This window comes from Pristis pectinata, chromosome 4 (assembly GCF_009764475.1).
Source record: "Pristis pectinata isolate sPriPec2 chromosome 4, sPriPec2.1.pri, whole genome shotgun sequence".
Classification (NCBI taxonomy): Eukaryota; Metazoa; Chordata; class Chondrichthyes; order Rhinopristiformes; family Pristidae; genus Pristis; species Pristis pectinata.
Genome location: NC_067408.1, coordinates 59235853 through 59262931, shown reverse-complemented (window position 1 = coordinate 59262931; position 27079 = coordinate 59235853). Strand labels below are relative to the sequence as shown.

The window sequence follows — 27079 nt, the reverse complement described above, 5'->3', positions numbered from 1 at the left end:
CAGAAATTTCTAATCACATTTGTTGGGTAACATTTTAACATCCATTGAATTAAAAGTAAACAATGTCGTTTGAAGTAAGTAACAATCTAGTGTCACCCATGGCTGAATTGGCAGCAGATGTATGAGTTTATTGCTTTGTTTCCTGCTCCAGAGGCCTGAACACAAGAACTTTCATTGTAGAATGTGCCATCTTTAAAATGAGACATTAAACCAGTGCCTCTGACTTTCTTCAACTGAACATAACAAACAGAAGCAGGAGTAGGCCCTTTGTGCCTGCTTCACTTTTCAGTAAGATTGTGGCTGATCTTGTATCTTTTCATCTCAGCGACGCTTTTCTGCACTAACCTCATGTGCCTTGATTCTTCTAATATCCAAAGATGTGTCAAACTCTATTTTGAATACACTCTCACACACTGAGTCCCCACTAGTACATACAAAAGATTCTACAGCATTATTTTGATGAGAAGTGGAAGATTCCCAATACTTTTCCCTTAATCAAAATCATTTAAAAAAATTGTTCTGTCATTCCCACATTGATGTTTGTGGGAGCTTTCTGTTGGCAAACTGGCTGCTGTCTTTGCTACTTACAAGAGTGAGTACATTTTAAAAAGCACATTGTTGGTTGGAGAGTGCAGCAGATTGTTAGAAGGTAGTAAGAGGTGCTGTTTCAATGCTAGATGTCAAGATGGTTTACTGTTGCTTTTCATTTAATTCTAATATAATTTTTTAATTTCTCCCCCCTCCCCCCCCATCCCAAGGTTGAATCTGAATCTTAAGGATATTAGTGGAGTAGATCTTTATCCTCTACAATTAGAAAAAACAGCCTGCTTGGAACTTCAGACATCACCAGTAAAGTATGTTTTCCTTTCATTACTTCCATTTTTTCGTTGCAACAAAAAGGGATAAAATCTTTAGTTTATTAAGGCTTCTTCCTTGTGTGTCTTTCTTGGTTATATTCTCCCCTCTGTTAGGAAGAGAATATTCTACCACTTCAGTGTCTCAACCACTTCCTGTCCTTCATGTTTTACTAGGGGTTTTGCTACAAAGTTAGTGGCTGCCAAATAGCAATAGAAGCTGAACCTGATCCTGCCCTTACTCGATAACCATCTGCGGTGCCAGTAGGTCTTCTCTTTGGGAAGAGCAACACATTTTGTCTACACCTGTCCCAAGACACTAAGGTCAATTGTGAGCTAAAATCAGGCCAGTTCAGGAATATAAATTGGAACCTTCCTGGTGTGCGTGACTGGTCACTTGTTAAATAATCCAGAGTACCCAGGAAAATTGAAGTAAAGTCTTCTATGGCAACGGAAAAGAAATCTCCATGCCTGTTATAAATACAAACCTGGACAAAATTAAACTTGTCAAATGATAAGGACAGTGCAAATCTTGGTCCATCCAGCCTAGCCCATGTAGTTGTGATGTCTCGTGCATCACTAAGCAGACACTCCCTGTCTGGCTGGAGCAGTGGAACTTTCCCAGCAAGGTGAAGTCGCCAGCAAAATAAAATCCAGACCAGTTTTTAAAACAACTGGATTCTTCTCTGACCAGCTGAATGATTGAAAGTAGCACAGGTTGCAATAGCCATAGAGCCAGAGAGATTTACGGCTCAGGAGATGGCTGTTTGACCCATTGTATCCATGCCAGACTAAGTGGCCTTTTTTTCGACGCCAGTCCTTGGTGCATAGCTCTGTGGGTCATGGCTCTTCAAGAGCTTATGTGCACTGGTTAATGTGGGGTTCTGCCTCCACTGCACCGTAAGGCTGCCCATCACCTCATTGGGTGAAATTGTTTTTTGTCAGTTTCCCTCCAATCATTCCACTGCTTAATTTCGATGTCTCCCTCCGTAGTTACTGTTTACCAGGTCTTGGGCTCTCATGATTTGATAGATCTTGGTTTGATTCCCCTTTGGTTCCAAAACCTAGACAGTCTCTCCTCTAAACCATAATTTTGTAGCCCTAGCAACATCCTTCTAAATCTTTGCATACTCTTTACAGCCAAGGTACAGTGATGAGATTTATTCGTGTTTCAAGATCTGAGTATCGTTGAACTGAGTATCCTGCTAGGGCACAGCAGCAGCATTTAAGAAATTGCAGATTATTAAATTCCTCAGTTGTTATGGAGGAAGGATTTCAATTTGGGTCTCTGCATTATTAGTCCAGTCCTCTGGAGAACTAGTCCAGTCACCACAGAACACAGCACTCTAGCTGTGACCTAATTAGTGAGTTGAACAATTGTGGAAGTATTCTTTCTTCTCTTGTATTCTGTGCCTCAGTCAACTAGAGCAAGTATCCTGTGTGCCATCTTAAGCCAACAGTCATCACTGGATTTATAGAGTTATGGAGTCATATAGCATGGAAACAGACCCTTCAGTCCAACTGGTCCATGCATCCAAGATATAGGGTTTAAATTATAAGGGTTAATTTTCAATAGGATTGTTATTATTAGGGTATAGATTTTTATAAGGTTCTGTTTTAAGTGTTTTATAAGTTTTAATCGGCAGGAGTAGGGGCTGGACTGCGCAGGCGCGGCGCGGGCAGTTTAAAAAACAAATCGCCATATCCAGCGGGCAGTGTTGGAGCAGGCAGCGAAGTGAGAGGGAGCAGAGTGTTTTGGGCTTTGGCTTAAGGGGCTTCAGCGTAAAGGGGTGAGGAAAGGTAGGTGACTTGAGGAAAGGAAGTGGTATGAGTGCAGTATCCTGTACTCAGTGTCAGATGTGGGAGTTCCCGGAGTCTCACTGCCTCCGGGAGGGCTACATCTGCGCCAGGTGTGTCGAGCTGCAGCTCCTGAAGGACCGTGTTAGGGAACTGGAGATGCAGCTCGATGACCTACGTCTGGTCAGTGAGAATGAGGAGGTGATAGAAAGGAGTTATAGGCAGGTGGTCACACCAGGGTCACAGGAGTCAGGCAAGCGGGTCACAGTCAGGAGGGGGAAGGGGAAGAGTCAGGTACTAGAGAGTACCACTGTGGCTGTACCCCTTGACAATAAGTACTCCTGCTTGAGTGCTGTTGGGGGAGACAGCCTACCTGGGGGAAGCAACAGTGGCAGTGTCTCTGGCACAGAGTCCGGCCCTGTGGCTCAGGAGGGTAGGGAAGGAGAGAGGAAGGCACTAGTGATGAGGGACTCTATAGTTAGGTGGGCAGACAAGTGATTCTGTGGACGCAGGAAAGAAACTCGGAAGGTAGTTTACCTCCCAGGTGCCAGGGTCCGGGATGTTTCAGATCGCGTCCGAGATATCCTGAAGGGGGAGGGAGAACAGCCAGAGATCGTGGTATGTATTGGTACCGACGACATAGGTAGGGAAAGGAATGAGGTCCTGAAAAAGGACTATAGAGAATTAGGAAGGAAGTTGAGAAGCAGGACCTCAAAAGGTAGTAATTTCTGGGTTACTGCCTGTGCTAAGTGACAGTGGGTATAGGAACAGAATGAGGAGGAGGTTAAATGTGTGGCTGAGGGATTGGAGTAAGGATCAGGGATTCAGATTTCTGGATCATTGGGGCCTCTTTTGGGGCAGATATGACCTGTTCAAAGAGGACAGGTTGCACTTGACTCCCAGGGGGACCAATATCCTGGCGGGGAGGTTTGCTAAGGCTACTGGGGAGAGTTTAAACTAGAATTGTTGGGGGATGGGATCCGAACTGGAGAGACTGGGGAAGGGGTGTTTGGCTCTCAAATAGAGAAAGCTAGTAGTAGGTATGATAGGCAGGTGATAGAGAAGGGACGTGCTCAGACAGGTTTGAAATGTGTCTATTTTAACGCAAGGAGTATTGTGAACAAGGCAGATGAGCTTAGAGCTTGGATCGATACTTGGAGCTATGATGTGATGGCCATTACGGAGACTTGGATGGCTCCAGGGCTGGAATGGTTGATTCAAGTGCTGGGTTTTAGATGTTTCAGGAAGGACAGGGAGGGAGGCAAAAGAGGTGGGGGAGTGGCACTGTTGATCAGAGATAGTGTCACAGCTGCGGAAAAGGTGGACGTCGTGGAGGGACTGTCTACGGAGTTTCTGTGGGTGGAGGTTAGGAACAGGAAGGGGTCGATTACTGGGTGTTTTTTTATAGGCCGCCCAATGGTGACAGGGTTATTGAGGAGCAGATAGGGAAGTAGATCCTAGAAAGGTGTGATAATAACAGAGTTGTTGTGATGGGAGATTTTAATTTCCCAAACATCGATTGGCATCTCCAGACAGTGAGGGGTTTAGATGGGGAGGAGTTTGTTAAGTGTGTTCAGGAAGGATTCTTGACACAATATGTAGATAGGCCTACAAGAGGAGAGGCTGTGCTTGATTTGATGTTGGGAAATGAACCTGGTCAGGTGTCAGATTTCTCGGTGGTTGAACATTTTGGTGATAGTGATCATAGTTCTATCTCCTTTACGTTAGCACTGGAGAGAGATAGGAACAGACAGACTAGAATGGCGTTTACTTGGAGTAAAGGCAATTATGAGGCTCTCAGGCAGGAAATGGGAAGATTAGATTGGGAACAGATGTCCTCAGGGAAAAGTATGGAAGAAATGTGGCAAATATTCAGGGGATATTTGTGTGGAGTTCGGCATAGGCACGTTCCAATGAGACGGGGAGTCACGAGAGGATAGAGGAACCGTGGTGTACAAAGGCTATAATAAATCTAGTCAAAAGGAAGAGAAAAGCTTACAAAAGATACAGAGAGCTAGGTAATGTTAGAGATCTGGAAGAGTATAAGGCTGATAGGAAGGAGCTTAAGAAGGAAATTAGGAAAGCCAGAAGGGGGCATGAGAAGGCCTTGGTGGGCAGGATTAAGGAAAACCCCAAGGCATCACAGGTACATGAAGAGCAAGAGGATAAGCTGCAAAACAATAGGTCCTATCAAGTGCAGTAGTGGGAAAGTGTGTATGGATCCAGAAGAAATGGCAGAGGTACTTAACGAATACTATATGTCAGTATTCTTTATGGAAAAAGATCTGGGGGATTGTAGTGGGGACTTGCAGCAGGCTGAAAAGCTTGAGCATGTGGATATTAGGAAAGAGGAGGTGCTGAAACTTTTGGAAAGTTTGATAAGTCGCCGGGACTGGATGAGATGTACCCCAGGCTGCTGTGGGAGACAAGGGAAGAGATTGCGGAGCCTCTGACGATGATTTTTGCATCGTCGATGGAGACAGGAGAGGTTCCGGAAGATTGGAGGGTTGCAGATGTTGTTCCCTTATTCAAGAAAGGGAGTAGAGATAGTCCAGGCAATTATCGACCGGTGAGTTCTCACCTCAGTGGTTGGTAAGCTGATGGAAAAGATCCTGAGAGGTGGGATTTATGAACATTTGGAATGGTAAAATATGATTAGGAATAGTCAGCATGGCTTTGTCAAGGGCAGGTCCTGCCTTACAAACCTGATTGAATTTTTTGAGGATATGACTAAACACATCAATGAGGGGAGAGCAGTGGATGTAGTGTGTATGGATTTCAGCAAAGCGTTTGATAAGGTACCCCATACAAGGCTTATTGAGAAAGTAAGGAGGCATGGGATCCAAGGGGGCATTGCAATGTGGATTCAGAACTGGCTGGTCCACAGAAGGCAAAGAGTGGTTGTTGAAGGGTCGTATTCAGTGTGGAGGTTGGTGTCCAGTGGTGTACCTCAAGGATCTGCACTGGGACCCTTGCTCTTTTTGGATTTTTATAAACGACGTGGATGAGGAAGTGGAGGGGTGGGTTCGTAAGATTACGGATGACACAAAGGTTGGGGGTGTTGTGGATAGTTTGGAGGGCTGTCAGAGGTTTCAGAGGGACATTGGTAGGATGCAGAGTTGGGCTGAGAAGTGCAGATGCAGTTCAACCCAGATAAGTGTGAAGTGGTTCATTTTGGTAGGTCAAATATGATGACAGAATATAGTCTTAATGGTAGGACTCTTAGCAGTGTGGAGGATCAGAGGGATCTTGGGGTCTGAGTCCATAGGACGCTCAAAGTGGCTGCGCAAGTTGACTCTGTGATTAAGAAGGCATATGGTGCATTGTCCTTCATCAATCGGGGAATTGAATTTCGGAGCCGAGATGTCTTGTTGCAGCTGTATAGGTCCCTGGTCAGACCCCACTTGGAGTACTGTGCTCGGTTCTGGTCGCCTCACTACAGGAAGGATGTGGAAGCCATAGAAAGGGTGCAGAGGAGATTTACAAGGATGCTGCCTGGAATGCGGAGCATGCCTTATGAAAGTAGGTTGAGGGAACTCAGCCTTTTCTCCTTGGAGCGACGGAGGATGAGGGGGTCCTGATAGAGGTATATAAGATGATGAGAGGTATTGATCGGGTAGATAGTGAAAGGCTTTTCCCCAGGGTTGAAGTGGTGGCCACAAGAGGATATAGGTTTAAGGTGCTGGGGTGTAGATATAGGGGAGATGTCAGGGGTAAGTTTTTTACTCAGAGAGTGGTGAGTGCATGGAATGGGCTGCCAGCAACAGTGGTGGAGGCAGATACGATAGAGTCTTTTAAGAGACTGTTGGATAGGTACATGGAGCTGAGAAAAATAGAAGGCTTTGGGTAAGCCTAGTAATTTCTAGGGTAGGGACATGTTCGGCACAGCTTTGTAGGCCGAAGGGCCTGAATTGTGCTGTAGTTTTTCTATGTTTCTATGCCCGTCTGCTAGTCACTTTTGCCTGCTTTTGGCCCATATCCCTTTGAACTTTTCCTATCCATGTACCTATCCAAGTGCCAAATACTGAAATACGTTCGAGATTCTAACCACCCTCTGTGTGAAACAATTCTTCCTCAGTCCCCTCTAAACCTCTTGCTCCTCACCTTAAATCTATGCTCTCTGGTCTTAGACACCTCTGCCTTGGGGAATAGTTTCTTACTATCTACCCTATCTACGCACGTCATAAATTTGTATGTCTCTGTCAGGTCCTTCCTCAGCTTCCTCCACTCCCAAGGAAACAAATCCAGCCTATCCAGTCTCTCCTCATAATTGAAACATTCTATCCCAGGCCGAGTTGTGGACTCAGCCCAGTACATCACAGGCACATCGCTCCCCGCCATCAGTAGTATCTACATGAGGCACTGCCTCAAGAAGGCAAAGATCCCTACCATCTAGGCCATGCCATCTTCTCACAGCTACCATTGGACAGGAGGTACAGAAGCCTGAAGTCCCACACCACCAGGTTCAAGAACAGCAATTTCCCTTCAACCCTTTGGTTCTTGAACCAACCTGCACAACTCTAATCACTACCTGAGTATAGCATACTTTGACCACTTTGCACTATAATGGACTTTGTTTTGTTTTTGGTTCTAATTGTGTTCTTTCTTGTAGAAAATGTGTATAGTTTATGTTTTATTTATGTTTTTCTTGTGAATGTTGCATATCTGATGCTGCTGCTAGTTAGTTTTTCATGCACCTGTGCATACATGTACTTGTGCATATGACAATAAACTTGACTTTCAACTTTCCCAGGCAACACCCTGGCAAATCTCCTCTGCACCCTCTCCTGCAGTGTGGTAACCAGAACTGCACTCAATATTCCAGATATGGCCATTGATTTATAAAGTTGTACCAAGACCTCCCTGCTCTTGTATTCCATGCCTTGCTAATGAAAACAAACATACCATATCTCTTCTTCACCACACTGTCTATCGGTGCTGCCACCTTAAGGGATCTTTGGACCCATACACCAAGATCCTCCTATTCCTCAATATTCCCTCGGCCCTACTATTAATGGTATACGTATTACCTTTATTAAATGCCACAAAATGCATCACCTCACATTGATCAAAATTAAATTCCATCTGCCATCACCCTGCTCAACCTACCAGCTGATCAATATCTTTCTGTAGCCTAACATGACCCTCCTATCTGCAACACCACCAATTTGTGTGTCATCTGCAAACTTCATAGCTCTTACATTCACATCTAAGTTGTTAACGTATATAAATAGCTTTGAAGTTTCAGTTTGTTTTTACATGATTTTAAATTGTCTATCTGATCATCTCTTTTATTTGTTTTGGGAATTTTTCTTGAGTTTTTACAGATTGCCAAAGCTAATCATTGGAAATAATTATGTTTAATGGCTGAAGTACTCTTGAGTTTTGGCTTGTTTTTGTTACGGCTCTTATGGTTGGCTGATCCTGCCAGTAGCACACAGATCCTGAAAAATGAATAAATACTGTCAATAAATACTCTGGCAGGAAAAGGGTTATCTTTCTTAGTATAGGTGCGTATTGATGTTCAGTGTGTTCGATAATTAGAACATAGGACAGTACTGCACAGGAACAGGCCCTTCAGCCCACAATGTTGTGCCAAACTAATTAAACCAGTAATCAAACCCTAACTAAATTAACCCCTTCTGTCTACACAATGTCCATATCCCTCCATTTTCTGCATGTCTAAGACCCTCTTAAACGCCTCTATCATATCTGCTTCCACCACCACCTCTAGCAGTGCATTCCAGGCACTCACCACTCTCTTTGTAAAAATAAAACTTACCCCCTCTCATCTTTATGAGATGCCCTCTAGTATTAGACATTTTGACCCTGGGAAAAGGATACCTGCTGTCTATCTCTAACTGTGCCTCAGATAATCTTATAAACTTCTGTCATGTCTCCCTTCTATCAGGATTAAAGCCATGGAATTTGATTGATATTCATTCTTTTGTTCTATCGTCTGTTGTAGTGTCTGTCATTTTGTTCCACTGTATTATCTGTTTTGAGGACCCTGGTTTTAATTCAGAAGCCACAGCTGTCATTGTACTAAATCTGCTTCTTTGTTTTATTCCAGTGGTGAGACACCAAAAATTAACCCTTCAGCAAAGTTCTCCAGTTACCAGGTGAGCAAGAAGAATGTGATATCTTTATTGCTGAGATAAAATTCAGAATAAATGAGCATTAACTCTGATATGACATAAAAAAGATGGGAATTGGAGGAACACATCTGTGGTGAGATAGCAGACCGATGTAAGAAACTTGTAATAGTAGGGGATTTTAACTTTCTACATATTGACTGGGACTCCCACACTGTGAAAGGGCTGGATGGCTTGGAGTTTGTCAAATGTGTTCAGGAAAGTTGTCTAAATCAATATATAGAGGTACCAACAAGGGAGAATGCAATACGTGATCTCCTATTAGGGAACCAGACAGGTCAGGTGACAGAAGCATGTGTAGGCGAGCATTTTGGGTCCAGTGACCATAATGTCATTAGTTTTAAGTTAATTATGGATAAGGACAGGTCTGGTCCTCGAGTTGAGGTTCTAAATTGGAGAAAGGCCAATTTTGTGGAAACGAGAAAGGATCTAGGAAGAGTGGATTGGGATAAGTTGTTTTCTGGCAAGGATGTGCTCAGTAAGTGGAAGGCCTTCAAAGGCGAAATTTTGAGAGTGCAGAGTTTGCATGTTCCTGCCAGGATTAAAGGCAAAGTTAAAAAGCATAGGGAACCAAGGGAACAAAAGCAAGGGATATTGGCAATCTGGTTAAGAAAAAGAGAGAGGTGTATAGCAGGTATAGGTAATAGGAATGGATGAGGTACTTGAAGAGTATAGAAAAAGTAAGAAAATACTAAAAAGGGAAATCAGGAAGGCAAAAAGAAGACATGAGGTTGCTTTGGCAGATAATGTGAAGGTAAACCTGAAGGGTTTCTACATGTATATTGAGAGTAAAAGGATAGTAAGGGACAAAATCGGTCCCCTAGAAGATCAGAGTGGTCGTCTATGTGTGGAGCCTCAGGAGATGGGGGAGATCTTAAACAGTTTTTTTGCATCAGTATTTACTCAGCAAACTGGCATTATGGATATGGAAGGAAAGGAAACAAGCAATAGTGTCATGGAACATATAAAGATTAAAGAGGAGGAGGTACTTGCTGCCTTACAGTGAATAAAGGTAGATAAATCCCCCGGGCCTGATAAGATATTTCCTCGGACATTGAGAGAGACTAGTGTGGAAATTTCAGGGGCCCTGGCAGATATACTTAAAATGTCCTTAGCCACGGGTGCAGTGCCGGAGGACTGGAGCGTAGCTCATGTTGTTCCGCTGTTTAAAAAAGGATCTAAAAGTAAACCAGGTAATTATAGGCCAGTGAGCCTGACATCAGTCGTAGGTAAATTATTGGAAGGTGTTCTGAGAGATCGGATATACAAGTATTTGGACAACCAATGGCTGATTAAAGATAGTCAGCATGGCTTTGTGCATGGTAGATCGTGTTTAACGAATCTTGTAGAGTTTTTCAAGGAGGTTACCAAGAAAGTAGATGAAGGAAAGGCTGTGGATGTTGTCTACATGGACTTTAGTAAGGCCTTTGACAAGATCCCACGTGGGAGGTTAGTTCAGAAGGTTCAGACACTAGTTATCCATGGAAAGGTTGTAAACTGGCTTGGAAATTGTCTGTGTGGGAGAAGACAGAGAGTGGTGGTGGATGATTGTTTCTCAGACTGGAGGCCTGTGACTAGTGGTGTGCCTCAGGGATCTGTGCTGGGGCCATTGTTGTTTGTTGTCTATATCAATGATCTAGATGATAATGTGGTAAATTGGATCAGCAAGTTTGCTGATGACACTAAGATTGCAGGCGTAGTGGACAGCAAGGAAGGCTTTCAAAGCTTGCAGAGGGATCTGAACCAACTGGAAGAATGGGCCAGAAAATGGCAGATGGAATTTAATGCAGACAAGTGTGAGGTGTTGCATTTTGGAAGGACGAATCAAGGTTGGACATACACAGTAAATGGTAGGGCACTGAGGAGTGCGGAAGGACAAAGGGATCTGGGAGTTCAGATGCATGATTCCCTGAAAGTGGCGTCACAGGTAGACAGGGTTGTAAAAAAGGCTTTTGACATCCTGGCATTCATAAATCAAAGTATTGAGTATAGGAGTTGGGATGTTATGGTGAGGTTGTATAACACAATGGTGAGGCCAAATTTGGAGTATTGTGTGCAGTTCTGGTCACCCAACAAAAGGAAGGATATCAGTAAGATTGAAAGTGCAGAGGAGATTTAATAGAATGTTGCTGGGTCTTCAGGAGTTGAGTTACAGGGAAAGATTGAACAGGTTAGGACTTTATTCCTTGGAGCGCAGAAGAATGAGGGGAGATTTGATAGAGGTTTACAAAATTATGAGAGGTATAGACAGAGTTAATGCGAGTAGGCTCTTTCCACCTAGATAAGGAGAGATAAGTACGAGAGGACATGGCTTTAGAGTGAAAGGGGGAACATTAGGGGGAACTTCTTCACTCAAAGAGTGGTGGGAGTATGGAATGGGCTCACTCTTAAGTTTTAAGAATAAATTGGATAGATACATGGACGGGAGGGGACTGGAGGGTTATGGACTGGGTGCAGGTAAATGGGACCAGCGGAATAACGTTTCGGCACAGACTAAAAGGGCCGAATGGCCTGTTTTCTGTGCTGTAGTGTTCTATGGTTCTAAATGGGAACTTGAAATCAGTGTGCATCTGCTGTTCCCAGTGATATGCTTAGCCATAAATGTGTGTTGACAGTGGCTGGAGTGTTACAACCGTTAACATTAGTTTACCTGGCTTAAGGAGTGAAAATTATCTGGAGTCTGTGCTACTAATTGCTGTCCAGCATTGCACTTGAATAAGAATGAAATATGGTGCAGTTAAAATTCCTAACACAGTTGAATAGTCTGCTGTTCTGTGCTGTCAAGTCATGAATACAGGTCTTTGCCAGGTAATGGCAGGGTTCTGTTCCTGAGAACTATTCATATCCTAAACAGTTTGTAAGTCAGAATGTGGCCACTGGGCAACATATTTAAATAAATACTATAACGCCATAAGATATAGGAGTAAAATTAGGCCGTTTGACCCATCGAGTCTGCTCGGCTGTTCAATCATGGCTGATTTTTTTTTCAGCCCCATTCTCCCACCTTCTCCCCTTGCCAATCAAGATCCTATCAATCTCTGCCTTAAATACACCCAATGACTTGGCCTCCACATCCTTCTGTGGCAACGAAATCCACAGATCCACCACCCTCTGACCGAAGAAATTCCTCCTCATCTGGCTTTTAAAGAGACTTTATTCTGAGCCTGTGCCCTCGGATCCTAGACTGATGGAAACTTCCTCTCCACGTCCACTCTATCCAGGCCTTTCAGTATCCGGTAGGTTTTATTGCGATCCCCCCCTCATCCTGGTGAACATCTTTGAGTACAGGCCCAGAGATATCAAATACATAAGCCAACCAAGGACGTGTAGTTAAACCAAGGCATGTAACTCAACCATTCCAATTCCTCTGCAGGGTGCAATGATACTGCTATGAGCGGCGTTCCCACACAGCAGAAGATGCCTGCAGCCCCGCAGCAGCCGGCAAATCCATCCCACCGGTCTCCCAAACCCTTGTTCATATGTATAGGCTGTGCATAAGTTGGGCATTTCTAACCTGGGGAGGACCTGAAGCCACTTGGGTGATTGGTTTTAAAGTGTCTTAGAGAATTAGAATGAGCTTGCACCGAAACCTGGGAATAGAAGATAATGGGGCAATCTAACTGAGAAGTAAAGGTGGAGAGAATCTTTGTCTAATTTGGGTGTCCAGCACTGAGATTAGAGCTAAGCCAGTCAGGGGTGCTCTCATTAAGCACCTGTTCCCAGGGTGGTGAAAATCTGGAGCACTTCACTCACCCCTCCCCAAATCCCCTAAAGTACCCTCCAGGTTGAGGGTCAACTGAAAATTTCAAAATTTTGCAGGGCAAGGGTACTTCTGTTTAGAGCACAAAGAGGTTGATGAAGTTATGACAAAGATCAGCCATGATCAGACTGATTAGCTGCAGAGGCAGTAAGTCTTAGCCTGTTCCTTTATTTAAGCCATTTTCAATATTTACATCAGCTGCTTCAGGAACGGTGCAGGACATGGTAGAAGTGACAACGTGTTCAAACAGTCCTTTGTATTTCATTTTATTTAACTAACATTATTAATCTGATAACAGTCAGCTGTGTAATGTAATGATAGATTTATCTCCAGTGTCATTAAAAACAATGTAATTCTGATTTATTTCCTATGCTAAAGCAACTTTCTTCTGTTCTTATTTTTAGGACCTTGCCCCATTTTGTGTAGATGAGGATTCTCCATCTGAGGTCATTCATTTTATTTCATCTGATTTCATGTATAACATCTAACAAAACCATTTATTCATTTGCTTGTCTATATCATTAACTCTTGCTGAAGGGAAATACTTGGAAGTAGTTAGTTGTTACAAAACCTTTTTCCTGTATTGTATCACTTGACAGTTGGATAACACAATTGGGGTCTGTAATATTTGATCTCTGATCAAACTCCTCTCAACACACTTTAATGGGATTACAAATCTAGTGTGCACCTTAATAGCAGAGAAGGGACCATATACATGCAGGTTACACAGTGGTGCAAAATATCATAATGTTTATCTTTTATTTAAGGTACCTTTGGATGCAAATTTCTAGTAAATAACTAACAGGGTTAAGTTTACTACCAGCAGATACTGTTGAAGCTGAGTCTATAATTGATCTTTAGGGAAAAGACTTCCTTGAAAAATAGTGTTAATTGCAAAGGGGAGTGAACAGTGGAATGGGGTTAAAGTTTGCATTGATAAAGCATAATGGAGTTAGAAAATCATTTCTGAGCCATAACGCTTTATGATTCTGACTCTAAAAGCCCTGTAGACATGTCAGCCTTCAACATGGAATTGAAAATTCCTTAGCATTCAATATATTTGACATAGTTTTAAATGGTGATCAAAGCTTTGGGGCTTTTATATTTTATAACAAAAAACATTCATGGGCAAGTCATTGTACGGCACTGTAAAATATAAACTACAGTGGGTTACCATCACCTGCTTCAAAGGGAACACTTAATAAGCACGAGAGTGAGTTAAGTCACTGGAAAACGTGGCACAGCAGTGGTTCGATTTGTCAGTAAATTACAGTGTTTGGTTCAAACCACTTGCACTGTGGTGGGTTTGGATAATGTGTGCAGCTTTAAAGCTGTGAAACAATTGAATCACAAGGTACTGAAAGAGGGAATCTCTCTGCCACCAGTCCATAATACCATTAAAATTATATACCAACATACACGCCTTGTCAACCCCCTGTTTGCTGTGAGATCAGGTCAGTATTGTGAGATCATGTAGTTTCCATTTGAAATGTGCATGGTGGAACTTGTAACACTGGAATAAGAATGAAGAGCAAGGATGTAGCATTAAAATTGGATTGAATTACTTTCCAACAGTTTCCCCTGTTACTTCACTTTACCTGATGACTGTTCACTCATGGATCTCTGTCGGCAACAAGCAGCATTGTATGAATCTCTCCATAAGAACATAAGAAATAGCAGGAGTAGGCTATCTGGCCCGTCAAGCCTGCTCCAAATTCAATAAGATCATGGCTGATCTGGCTGTGGACTCAGATCCACCTACCTGCATTTTCCCCATAACCCTCAATTCCCCTACTATGCAAAAATCTATCTACTGTGTCTTAAATATATTTAATGAGGTAGCTCTACTACTTCCCTGGACAGAGAATTCCACAGATTCACTACTCTCTGGGTAAATCAGTTTCTCCTCATCTCTATCCTAAATCTATTCCCCCGAATCTTGAGGCTATGTCCCCTAGTTCTAGTCTCACCTACCAGTGGAAAGAACTTTGCTGCCTCTATCTTACCTATCCCTTTCATAATTTTATATAAGATCCCCTCTCATTCTTCTGAATTCCAGCAAGTATAGTCCTAGACAACTCAATCTCTCATCATAGGCTAAACTCCTCATAGGCTAACCCCCTCATCTCTGGAATCAACCTGGTGAACCTCCTCTGCAACACCTCTAAAGCCAGTATATCTTTTCTCAAGTAAGGAGACCAGAACTGCATGCAGTACTCCAGGTGTGGCCTCACCAGTACCCTGTACAGTTGCAGCATAACCTCCCTGCTCTTAAATTCAATCCCTCTGGCAATGAAGGCCAGCATTCCATTTGCCTTCTTGATAATCTGTTGCACCTGCAAACCAACCTTTTGCGATTCAAGTCCCTCTGCACAACAGCATGTTGCAATCTTCCACCATTTAAACAATAATCTGACCTTTTATTTTGCCTTCCAAATGGATAACCTTGCATTTACCAGCATTTGTACTCCATCTGCCAGACCCTTGGCCACTCACTTTAACCTATCTGTATCTCTCTGCAGACTCTCCGCATCCTCTGCACAATTTGCTTTTCCATTCAATTTAGTGTCATCAGCAAATTTAGATACACTGCACTCAGTCCACTCTTCCAAATAGTTGACTGTATATTGTGGACAGTTGTGGGCCCAGAACCGACCCCTGCGGCACCCCGCTCACCACTGATTGCCAACCAGAGAAACACCCATTTATCCCAACTCTCTGCCTGTTATTGGTTAACCAATCCTCTATCCATGCTATCCATCCTCCATGTTTATTTAGTAAGCAGTTCATTATGAGTAAGTTCAGTTGGTTAAATTTTGAGTTTGCTGTGTTTATGCACACTGTATCACTTCAGTTGGTTGTACACAGGAAGAAGATTTCCTCATTAACAATAAAATTGCTTAAAACAAGTAGATAAAGTGGTACAGATACAACACACTTGCCTTCATCATTCGGGGCATTGAGTATAAAAGTTGGGAAGTCATGTTGCAGTTGTATAAAACTTTGGTTCATCCACATTTGGAGTATTATGTGCAGTTCTGGTTGCTGCATCACAGGGAGGATGTAGAGTCTTTGAAGAGGGTGCAGAAGAGGTTTACCAGGATGTTGCCTGGATTAGAGAGTATTAGCTATAAGGACAGGTTGGACAAACTTGGATTGTTTTCTGTGGAGATTCAGAGACTGAGGGGAAACCTGACAGAAATTTATAAAATGATGAGAAGCATAGATAGGGTAGCTAATCAGTGTCTTTTTCCCAGGGTGGAAATGTCAAATACTAGAGGGCATAGCTTTAAAGTGCAGGGGGTGGAGTTGAGTTTGAAGGAGCTCTGTGAGACAAGTTTTTTTTTACATAGAGAGTGATAGGTGCCTGAGACATGCTGCCAGGAGAAGTGATAAAAGCAGATATGTTAGTAATGTTTAAGAGGCATTTAGACAGACACGTGAACAGGCAAGGAATGGAGGGATATGAACCATGTGCAGGCAGGTGTGTAGTTTGGCATCGTGATCAATACAGACATTGTGGGCTGAAGGGCCTGTTGCCGTGTTGTATTGTTTGATATTCTCATTGAATTTGTGAATTTTTGTTTCTGTGGTGGGTACAGTGGCAGCCCTGAAGAAGGATTTTCCATGTAATATATCATGGATTCAATAGACAAAAGAATGTGCATTCCTCTAAGTCTCAGATCCGTTGAGAATTCTGTTCTCAACATGCAGTCTAAACTTGTTGTGGAAGTGCCAGTGAAATGCAGTTTTGTTCGCTGGACAAGCCCAACTGAGGAGCAAACCCAATCCCAATGCAGCCAACAGGGAAAGGAGCCGCCACGTTGCATTGTTGTGACTGGACGCCTGGGCATGAGGGGACTTGCTAATCTTCCATACAATTTGGCCTTATGAAATTGAACACTATATTTTTAATGTCTAACATTGTTTTAATGGTTAGTGTTACCTTTCATTACAGAAAGGAAGTTCCATGGTGGAGCTGGAGTTTCAGAGGAAGCGTGAGGTCATGCTGGAGAAAGCAAGGCACGAAGCTCAGGTTGCATCCCAACGGCTGGAATGGCAGAGGTCCAAGCAGGTGCTAAAGTGATTTGGTACTTAGAGGTGATCAAAAGCTTCATACTGGAGCTCAAGAAAGGCCCGTTCCACTCATCAGGCCTGATCCTTCCAGTGAATCAGAATCAAAAAGTCTACAGATGCTGGATATCTGAAATATTTTCTATGTAGGTCAGGTAGCATCTGTGGAGAGAGAAATAGAGTAATACAGCACGGAAACAGGCCTTTCAGCCCAACTCATCTATGTCAACAAACAGAGTTAACATTTCAGGTCATAACTGACTGTCCTAACAGCCCTGCTGTTAGCAACGTGCAATGCAGACAAAGAGGCATATTGATCCCCTACTGGCCCTATTGTCACATTTGCCCTATTACAGATAGTTCCTTTGTCCTATCCATTGCTCTGCCACTTTCTCTGCAACTTAAAACTCCCCTTTTTTTTATCTCTCTCCAGTTCAGATGAAGGATCTCTGACCTGAAACAGTAACTGTTTCTCTCCCCACAGAAGCTGCCTGATCTGTTGTGTTTCCATTATTTTCAGTTATTTCTTATCCATCCAGTCTCCATTCATATTCTGTCCCCTACTCTATCCTCTAACTGTTAATCCAGTGTGTTGATCCCTTGCTTCCTGCATCTCTTTTCCACTCCACCCTGCAAAAAATATCCCACCATACCTTTAATATCCCTGTACCTCAGTTTCATTTTCAACAGAAATCAAATTCAGGCCCCTTCTAAAGGAACGTAATTGATGAAATCAACCTTCTTTGCCAGGAATCTGATCCATATTACAAATCTCAAGCAGAGTTACTTGGTGGTTAGTTTTTGCTTGTATTCTTCTGTCCATTGGCCGTTCCTACAGCTTGAAACTGTCTGAAACTTTCAAAGCCTTAAAGACCGAATAATGCCAGTTTTTTTTCCCGATGAAGATAATTTGTTACTTCTGTCTTTTTATTTTTAAGTGAAGCTCCAAAAGCCTTGATTCAGCTTGATCACAATTCGAAAGCACCTTTGTGATCTGGAATGATCAGAAGCATCTGATGTGCTCAAGATCTGATGTTCCCATTCATCTGTAACATCTCAGTAAAACTTTTCCATCTTTAATCCATTGAAATCTAAGATCCCACAGCTGTTAACAGTGCTCTGTTCTAAGTTTCTCTGCTTTCTCTCCTTTCTCATTGGAGTCTTAAAAATAGGACTCCTTGTTTTTGAATTTCCTCTTTCATCCTCTGATACATAATCCGCTGGATTTGATGTAACTGGTCCAAGACTCTTTAAGATCTTTCATCCTCAACATTGTTTATTGTTTACTCATTACATTGTTCCACACAAGGAAAAGTAAATTGCATATATCTACCAGAAATCAGCTTGAAACATGTAAGATCTTAAGGGATCTTGGCAGGGTGGATGTGGAGAGGAGATGTCATCTCATGAGTGAAACTAGAAGTAGCGGTTACCCATTTAAGACACAGATGAGATGAATTCTTTTCTCTTGCAAGATCATGAGTCTTTGTTCCTCAATTGGCAGTGGAGGCAGAATCTTTGAATACTTTTAAGGCATAGATGTTCGATAACCAAGGAGGTGAAAAATTATAGGGCATAGGCAGGAATGTGGAATTGAGGATATAATCTGATTAACCATCGTTCTGTGAATGGCAGAGCAGGCTTGAGGGGCCGAGTGGCCTACTCCTGCTGCTAGTTGATGTGTTTGTATGTTGTTTGACTATTACTGTGCTGAAACCTCTCCATGAATTATTTCAGCAGAGTTGTGCAATTTTTAAGCATTTATTCTGGGGGTACGGATATCACTAGCAAAAACAACATTTTTTTTTGCCCATTTCAAGTTGCTCCTTGACAAATTAGTGCCAAGCCTCCATGCAGTGAAAGAGCTTCCACAGTACTGCTGGGTGATGTTTCGAGTCATAGAGCACAGAAATAGCCCTTTCTCCAGTTACAGTGGTGAAATAGAGTATGACTTGGAGCAGAACGTGATGATGTACCTCATGCCCCAGCAATTCTCCAGTCAGTATTATCTGTGACTCACTATGAGCAATGTGAGATCTAAGTTTGGTCTTGCCATTCCCAGTGATAAATTACCAATTTACTAGTTGTGTAATGGAATGTTCTAAGCATTTTCTTTTATTTTCACATGCTCTGAAATCTACATAGAATACTAATGAGAGTGTGGAGAAGAATGAGTCACAAAATGAGGTGAGTGTCCTTGAGAAAATCTAACGGCGATTAATTCACTTCTGTTCAAATATCCCATACAACTTAATCAGAACAATATTGTTTCCTCACCCTTGTATGCCACCAATTCTCCCTTCCCCCCTGCACCCCTACCAATCCTAATAAAAAGTACATTCATATTCTGATCCAGCATTGTACTGCAAGTTGTTTTCGTTTGGTTCAGGTAGATATTTTATTTAGTTCCAGCAGCAATTTTAAAAGCAGACTTGGTCCTGTGGGAATCAAGACTTAGATTCTGATTCATACGGTGTGCTAGCTTGTTGGTTTAAGCAGTAATGGGAAATTGTGGCTCAGTACACACTGTGAAACATGTTAGGTTCCTACCATCATCATTTTACACCAATAGGGAACCATCCATCACCAGTTCAATGCACACTACCCAAAGCTACTTGATCAAGTGTGTTTGAAAGTGGTATTAAAATGCATTAACTGTACTTGTACAATATATACTATCTCACAGATAAAGAGCCGTAAATCTTTGTGGTGCTTTTTAATGGCTGTGGAATGAAAATGGCTGGGAATGTGTGTAGTGATGGTAGGAGGTGAATAGGGGCATTCTGACACAACTATCTGAAGCATGACTGGCTGAACTTGTCTGTGTAATTTATTTAAAAATCTTAATATCTACTTGTGTTTTACTTTAAACTGATGTTACATTTGTAATGAAAGCAACTAACATGAACTTGTCACAGTGGTTACACCTGCTGCCAGTGAGTGTGATGTACTACTGCCGCTTGTGGAAGGCTGTGATTGGAGTTTAACAGCATTATGTTGATAGTTCCCTCTATTAATGTGAATTTAAGAATTTATTATCAAAATATTAACTTAAGAGAATATACCACTTTAACTTTGGAAGTAGAATATGCCACAATCTTCTGGTGAGATTACTTCCCAACCTCTGACTCTGCTTCCCCTGAAAATTACTCTTGTTCCTAGTACCCCGTGATAGGACAATGGAAAATGGAATCAATTCTTTTGACTAACACTTCTGTGAATTTTATCTCATAAAATCTCAACTCCCCTTAGAATATCTTGCTTATAATTAGTGTAAGTAACCAGCTCAATTAAGATTAGATGTAATGTTATCACAAGATAGGTCTCTGAAGCTAGCTTTACCTTTTTATTGTAATAACTAATTTAAAGACATAAATTATTTTAAAAAATCTTTTTTTTAAATTAACAACTTAACTTTAGAATTCAAAATTATCCTACCACAAATAAAATTCATCAGTGCTATATCCCAGAAAAAGACAAGATTTGATTTTCAGCTAAAGCATCCATGGAAATCCCTCACAAAGTGTTTATAAAGTGTACTCATTTGTTTTTTTTGATACCAAATATCAGTGAGTCATTGAACACATCTTCAGTTGGAAATGTTCTGATTGAATACAGTATTTTATAAACAATCTGAATTATATATCAAAACATATGTTGTCGAGGGAACTGAGATATCAGCTGGCATGTTGACAATTCAACTGAGTATTTTTTTAAATGTCATTTGAAATCCTACAGGATGAAGAGAAGACTCCCACAGTCACACCCACATTGTCTCCTGTTGCATCGCCCACAGCCCCCTTTGGACTGAAGCCAAGATCTGGTAAGTCAATCTTTTAACTTGGGTCCTATTAAGAGTCAACTACCCTCCTTCTCCATAGTACCAAACAGTGGGATTATAAGCATTTCTTAAAGAATGCCATCTATTCTTTAGACAAGTTTGCTGAAGAGAACTCTTCTGGTTTATGGTGGGAATTGTGAAAGACATCAGTGTTAAAAACTCAGGCTCTTTGGGAATTTTTCCAGAAGTAGAAAGCTCACTTCCCTTTGCAATCCATGCAGTGAAATGAAGCCATCTGCATGGTATAATGACATGGTCACAAACTTGTTTCCTGTTCTCTGTGCTGCAGCATTAAATAGGGTTATTTTTAAGAGCTTACAACCATCTCAGTCCAGAATTTCTTCCAGTTGTTTGTTTTGACTCTGATCAGGTTATCATGGGCTGCATTGCCTAAAATCTCTCTCATTATTTATTAAACAACACTGAATAAGTCATTGTAAACCTGGACAGTCTGTCAGTTTATATTAGTTGATTGAGTGAGCAACAATGTGGTGACAATATAGAATGAAATCATTTGCAATAGTTTTCATATCAGAGTCAGCCTTGGTTAGATTGTGTGTCGGGGCAAAAATGTTTTGGAAAATGCCTGATTTGAAATAAAGAAACTTATATGTCTAGATATATAATTTGCATTGCATGTTGTTCAATTCCACAGTAATCTGTGACATAGCTCACTGTCCATATGGCATAGATTAAAAGAATAGTTCAATGATTTGCATATTGCACAATGACACATTGACTCATTTCACTCCTCCAAAGACCATTAAAGTTGTACACTGTGTTTCAGTTTATGGCTGTTATGATCTTCCTAGATTTACCAGAACAGTACTTAATGACCTAGTTGGAAATATCTGAGTCTAACATTTCCTTCCAGAGGAATATGGTAATTTATTTTAGCTTTATTAATCACACAGTTACAGTTAGAAATGTATATGTCATTATTGTCATTCTTCAGGCAATGCGGAAAGCTCAGGCAGGTTATCTTGTCCCCTGCATCAAAAGGCCAATTGTCCTAACAGATTAAGACTTAATTTTAAAATATAAAATATAACTCTCATTTCCACTGTGGATTTTTGAGTTTTGGAATGGCTCACTAATGTCACATTAAACAATAGAATCCATTTTTCCACATGAATGAACATTGTTATTGTATTGTTGGCAGCCTAATAACTTACTGCTTCATTTAAGAAATAAAAATGTTAATTCGAGCTTGTCACAGTCAAGAAGTTTGCTCAGGGTTAAATTCTGCTTTGAATTTTATGAAGTTCATAACCAGCATTACTGTCAGGTTTAAGGGAGTAACACTAAAGAAGACTATTAAAGCATCCCAATAACAGAAGAAAATCAAAAGGGAAGAAAGAACTTTAAACAATAAAGAGTGACTCTCACTGGAGAAGAGAGTCTTCACTGGAGACTCTCACTGAATAAAAAATTCAGTTTTGGGGGATGTGAGTGTCACCAGTCAGGCCAGTCCTGAACTGAATAGTTTGCCAAACCATTTCAGAGGTCATTTAATAATGAAGCACATTTGTGAGTCAGGAGTCATGTACAGACCAGGCAAGGATGCCAGGTTGCCTCCTTTATGATCATCACTAAGAATGCCTGGGTTTCTCTTTAATAATTCCAGATTATTAACTGAGTTTAAATTTCCCTAGCTGCCATAGTGGGATTTGAACTTGGGGACAGTCACTGATCAATTTAACACTTACAACACTGCCTGCCTGTGGTATAAAGACATTCTGCACAGATAGATTCTGATGTTTTTAGATTCTCCCATGGTCCAAGTGAATGGAAAAGCACAAAAGTGACTGGGGCTTCAAAATGCTTGGCTTAGAATTTTAAAGTTGATTTCTGATATTGCCATCAAGTCTCATTTGTTTTGTCGGTTAGCACCTGACACTGTTTGAGTTTGCAAATGAAGGTATGGGTAAATCCACGCTGGTGGATTCTGTGTTTGAAATGAAGTGTGCCTTCTGTACAGCAGGGTCACCTAAACAACTGTCACAAGTTGGTGGATGCAAAGCTTGCGGATCTCTTAATTAAAGCACATATAGTAGCATCATGAATGAATTCAAAAGCATTTCCTAGTCCTGACCTCCGGTGGTGAGAATTCCAAGAGCAGGTGGATTATGAGTACATGATTATTTTATGGTTCCCTTGCAAGTCACTGGCTAGAATGACTTGTGAGTGTTGTAATTGCCACCTGACACAACTTTAGGACACAGTTGCTGCAGAAATTAGAGCATTGCAAGCAGAAGGCTCGACTTCTCCAATCACTCCATGATGAATGCAGCTTTGCAAGGACACATTCATCCCAGGGGCACATAAAAAAACAGCACCTTGAACTGGCAGGGTGAAAGGAGCATCATTGTGCATCTAAGCAGTTACAACATTGAAATAAAACACTTTGGGTTGTCTGTACTCCAACTTGGCCAGCTGAGGTGATACAGCCCCAGTGGTCCAAAGTTTAAGTGTTTTGTTTCACAGTAGTAACATTTGCACACACCAGAAACAAGAAAGATTGTGGAACTCTTACATTTTCCCAAACTTTGACATATAGTATAGCTACTGATAATTCAATCAACCCCTCCGGACCTGGCATTTTACCTGACGTTTCTTAATATCCTTCAGGTTTCCCGATTTCATTCCCAACTGGGTTGGCTTTTATCCCTGATATTATCCAGGTGAATTTCTGCAGGACTTTTCCCAAAGTTTCTATAACAAAAAAGCTTTAAACAAGGCATGGTGATTTCACTGCAACCCAACCGATAATGGAGATTCGTCACCATTTCTTACTTTCTCTCCAGTCACCCTATTTATAAAACACAGAGCTTAATCTTCCTTCTCTGCAATCTTCTAATCTGTGACCCATTTGCTATCTTTAGAAGCACTTTGTATTATTAATTCTACAGCCTTTGTCCAAAGTGAACTACTTACCCTTAAAAAAAAATCCACCTACTTCTACTCTCTGCTCTGCCTCTCTCTCTCTCTCTCTTTCTCAGTCTTCTGTCATTTTATCCATGGAGGTACTTTGAACCGAGAGCACAAAATATAACTTTTTGCCAATTTGTAACAATTCAGCAAATTATTTTTTATGCCTACAAATGAATGGCAAAATTAATCTTGTTTTACTGTGCAATTAATCAAATGCAACTGTTTGTTTAATTCAGTACTTTAGGAGTTCATTCTGGTGCCATACATAGTCTTAATGAAATGGTCAGAAATTTGCTCAGTTAAACTAGTTCCCGACCTTGTGCCCACGTATCTCCAGGTATGGTTATCAAAGAGGAGTAGGGCTGGTAGTCAGAGTTTTATTAGTCAGGAGGTGTTTGTTGGGACATAGTTGACAGTTGCAGTAATTAATTGCTAAAAAGGGTGTTTGACACAAAATGTTGCAATTTTAGTTAGGGTTTAAATGGTGAAAACTTCTACCAAACAGCTTGAAGTTACTATCAATGCACGGAGTTTGTCTTACATTATTTATAAATATTACATTCTCCATATTGTTGTCATTTACTGCTTTTCATCTTTGATCAACTGTAGCCACTCAACTGATACCATACCAACTTAAACAAAATAATTAAAGTTCAATGTTAAGCTTTGGGAGAGAATGAGGCAGAGTCCCTTGAATATTAGAAGACTAATTTGGAATAAATATTAAGCAAAGGATGAAGTTATGTGGACTGAACAGATTAGTGGTAAGACACAAATAGTGCTAAATGTTTTATTGGACAATTCAGCCCTTTACAATCAATATCATGCAAATCTTTGGTGTTCAACATTTCTAGAGGCATCATTTAACTCAGGAGTTTCAGGGTGGATTGTTAATGTTTACATAGTGTGACATTGTAAGGATGAGTGGTTGCAGAAAGTTAATTGCATGTTTTGATTTGTATTTTTCAACAGCTAACAGTTTTTTTTGTCTCCATCTGTTTTGTGTGTGTGTTTCTCAACTTTTTTTGTTCTTTTAAACTGAAATTTTCTGGTACAATCTTGTATCAATTCACATTAAACTTATAATGGCTGCCACTGATGCTTAAATTCTGATCCTTGACTGCTTGTCATTTGCCCAATGCTCCTTGGACTTGCTTTGTGCCTACTCTATGTCCTTGCCACTTTCAGTCAAAGCAAACTCCTCTTTGGACTCCCCTCCTCCCTTCTTCAGAAAATTGTCACAGACCCACATAGAGGAACTCAACACCGCCAGTACCCCACAGGAGGAAGACAGAAGTCATGGTATGTGTGTTGGTCGTCAATGCCTAAGTTTTATGTATTGGTACTTTTACTCTGATGGACTTACTGGAGTTAAATATAGAAATCGTAGAAAATATGGAACCCAGTTGCATCTGTGTCGGTCAAAAGAGAACTTCCAAACCAAATCACAGCGTCCAGCACCAATCTGTAACCCTGCAGCTCATAGCTCTTCCAGTACACATCCAAGTACAGTTTAAATGTGATGAGCGTTTCTCTCTCTCCTCCCTTAAGGCAGTGAATCCCAGACCCCACCACCCTGAATGAAAAATACATTTCTCACTGTCCCTCTGCTCTTTCTACCAATTACTTTACATCTCTGCTCCTGGCTTTTGCCACCTCTGCCAAGGAAAATAAGCCCTTCCTGTTGGTTCAGTTTGGCCCCCCTTGGCATCCTCTGTCCAAAGAAAAACAACCCCAATTTTTCCAGCCCTTCCTCACAGCTAAACTTTTACATTATGCCGACATCGTGGCAAATCTCTGCATCTCTCCAGTGCATTCACATTCTCCTGCAATGATCAGAACTGTACACAGTACTCAAACTGTAGCCTAACTCGTGCTGTAAACAGTGCCTGCATTATATCCTGCTCTTATATTCTATTATAAGATATCTTTATTAGACACATGTACATCGAAACACACAGTGAAATGCTTATTTTGCGTAGAGTGTTCTGGGGGCAGCCCGCAAGTGTTGCCATGCTTCTGGCGCCAACAGAGCATGCCCACAACTTCCTAACCTGTACGTCTTTGGAATGTGGGAGGAAACCGGAGCACCTGGAGGAAACCCATGCAGACACGCGGAGAACGTACAAACTCCTTACAGACAGTGGCTGGAATTGAACCCAAGTCACTGGTGCTGTAAAGCGTTATGCTAACCGCTACACCACCATGCCTGCCCTATTGCTTGATTAATAAAAGAAAGAAACCTGCATGCCTTTGTAACCACCTTATTGACCTGTCACACTGCTTTTAAGGATCTTGCTATCATTCCACAGTACTTAGTATCCTAAATATTGCATATCCCCTTGCCTTTCCTTAGCATTACCCCTCACCACTGTGGGGAAATTCTATTTGTCATCTTCCTATACAACTGACCAGATCTCCTTTCATCACCTTCATGGCCAGTTTTTGTATCATCTGCAAATTTCTTTCCTATGCCTCTACATTTAAATCTAAGTCATTTATTCATTGTAAATCACCACCATGGAGCCCCACTGATGACAACCTAACCATCACCAAAACACCTCTCAAACCATTACCTGACCCAATTCTGAATCCACTTTAGCACTTGGATTTTGTGTGTTTTAAAAATAACAATATACATTCAACTGCAGACATAATCTTAAATTAAGTTTAAAACCACATGAAGTCCAAAAATTAGGAGTATTGGTGTTATTGCCAAAGTGCATACCTTCATATGTAGTTAATTAGTTGGAAGATTAGTGATGGTAGTCAGAGTGGAACTAACGTCACTTTGCAGGGTACATTTGATAAAATAAAGTTGTCAATGTTTCAGGGAAGTTGTTAATAAAACACTTTTAGTTTCACACCATACAGATTGGGGTACAAATTGGAATCTGTGTCAGAGGATAACATTGAGAGCACACTGAGAGTCTTCTTCCACTTGGAGAGATGCCATGTAATGTTACTGTTCTGACCACGTCTAGTTCAATTACTGTGGGATTACATGAAAGGAACTCGGTTATTTCTCTGTTCTTTAGCCAGAGAAGAATATCAGCCTACACAAGGATGGGATTACTATTCAATAAAACACGTAACCTCTCTAATCATGAAACCTAGAAAAAGAAGTGAACTCTTTAGTGCATCTGGAAATGTTGAATGCTGTATTTTCCTATGGAGTTAGTGATGGTATTCCCAGTAAATAGTTAGATGGTTTAATATGTTACAGAAGATGTTCTGGCTTGCCCGTTGTATTGGATGGGAATGCGTGATAAAAGGCTTGTCTGCATCTGAGTTTTGATGGATGAATTTGGAGCTCAGCCAGTTTGTCCTTTACTGCTGCAATCAACAGTTTGAATATATTGTGTTCCTATGACCTTTTATTGCATACTGTATTTCTACTTGTTTGCTGAGGAAGATGAATGCTAGCATGTCAAAAATTATAAGATAACATGTATGGGTAAAAATGCTGCGAGTTGCATGTGTGATCAAGGCATTTCTACACAGAATGCTGTGGGAGAAGATGTTCTCTTTATCAGTCCATTTGGACAGAGAATATTTGAAGCAAGGCAGGTTACAGTACTAGAACCAGGGTGGGCTAGTGGGATTTAAGGGAGACACAAGAGACAGTAGATGCTGGAATCTGGAACAACACACAATCTGCTAG

At 41.3% G+C, this 27079-nt stretch overlaps 1 protein-coding gene across 6 annotated transcripts in view; it reads left to right on the top strand.

Moving 5' to 3' along the window:
• lrch1 (leucine-rich repeats and calponin homology (CH) domain containing 1) overlaps positions 1 to 27079 on the top strand; it is a 216625-nt gene that overhangs the window by 159371 nt on the left and 30175 nt on the right. For 3 of the 6 annotated variants that reach the window (XR_007956126.1, XM_052013268.1, XM_052013269.1), the window contains exons 12-18: positions 759 to 854; positions 8725 to 8773; positions 12971 to 13012; positions 16525 to 16641; positions 18786 to 18827; positions 20379 to 20463; positions 24604 to 24717. Coding sequence is in view for 3 of the 6 variants with exons in the window: in XM_052013268.1 (XP_051869228.1) it covers positions 759 to 854; positions 8725 to 8773; positions 12971 to 13012; positions 16525 to 16641; positions 18786 to 18827; positions 20379 to 20463; positions 24604 to 24717 (545 nt within the window). In the remaining 3 variants the exon portion in view is untranslated. The remainder of the gene's footprint in view (positions 1 to 758; positions 855 to 8724; positions 8774 to 12970; positions 13013 to 16524; positions 16642 to 18785; positions 18828 to 20378; positions 20464 to 24603; positions 24718 to 27079) is intronic. The other 3 variants (XR_007956128.1, XM_052013271.1, XR_007956127.1) reach the window with 2 other exon arrangements.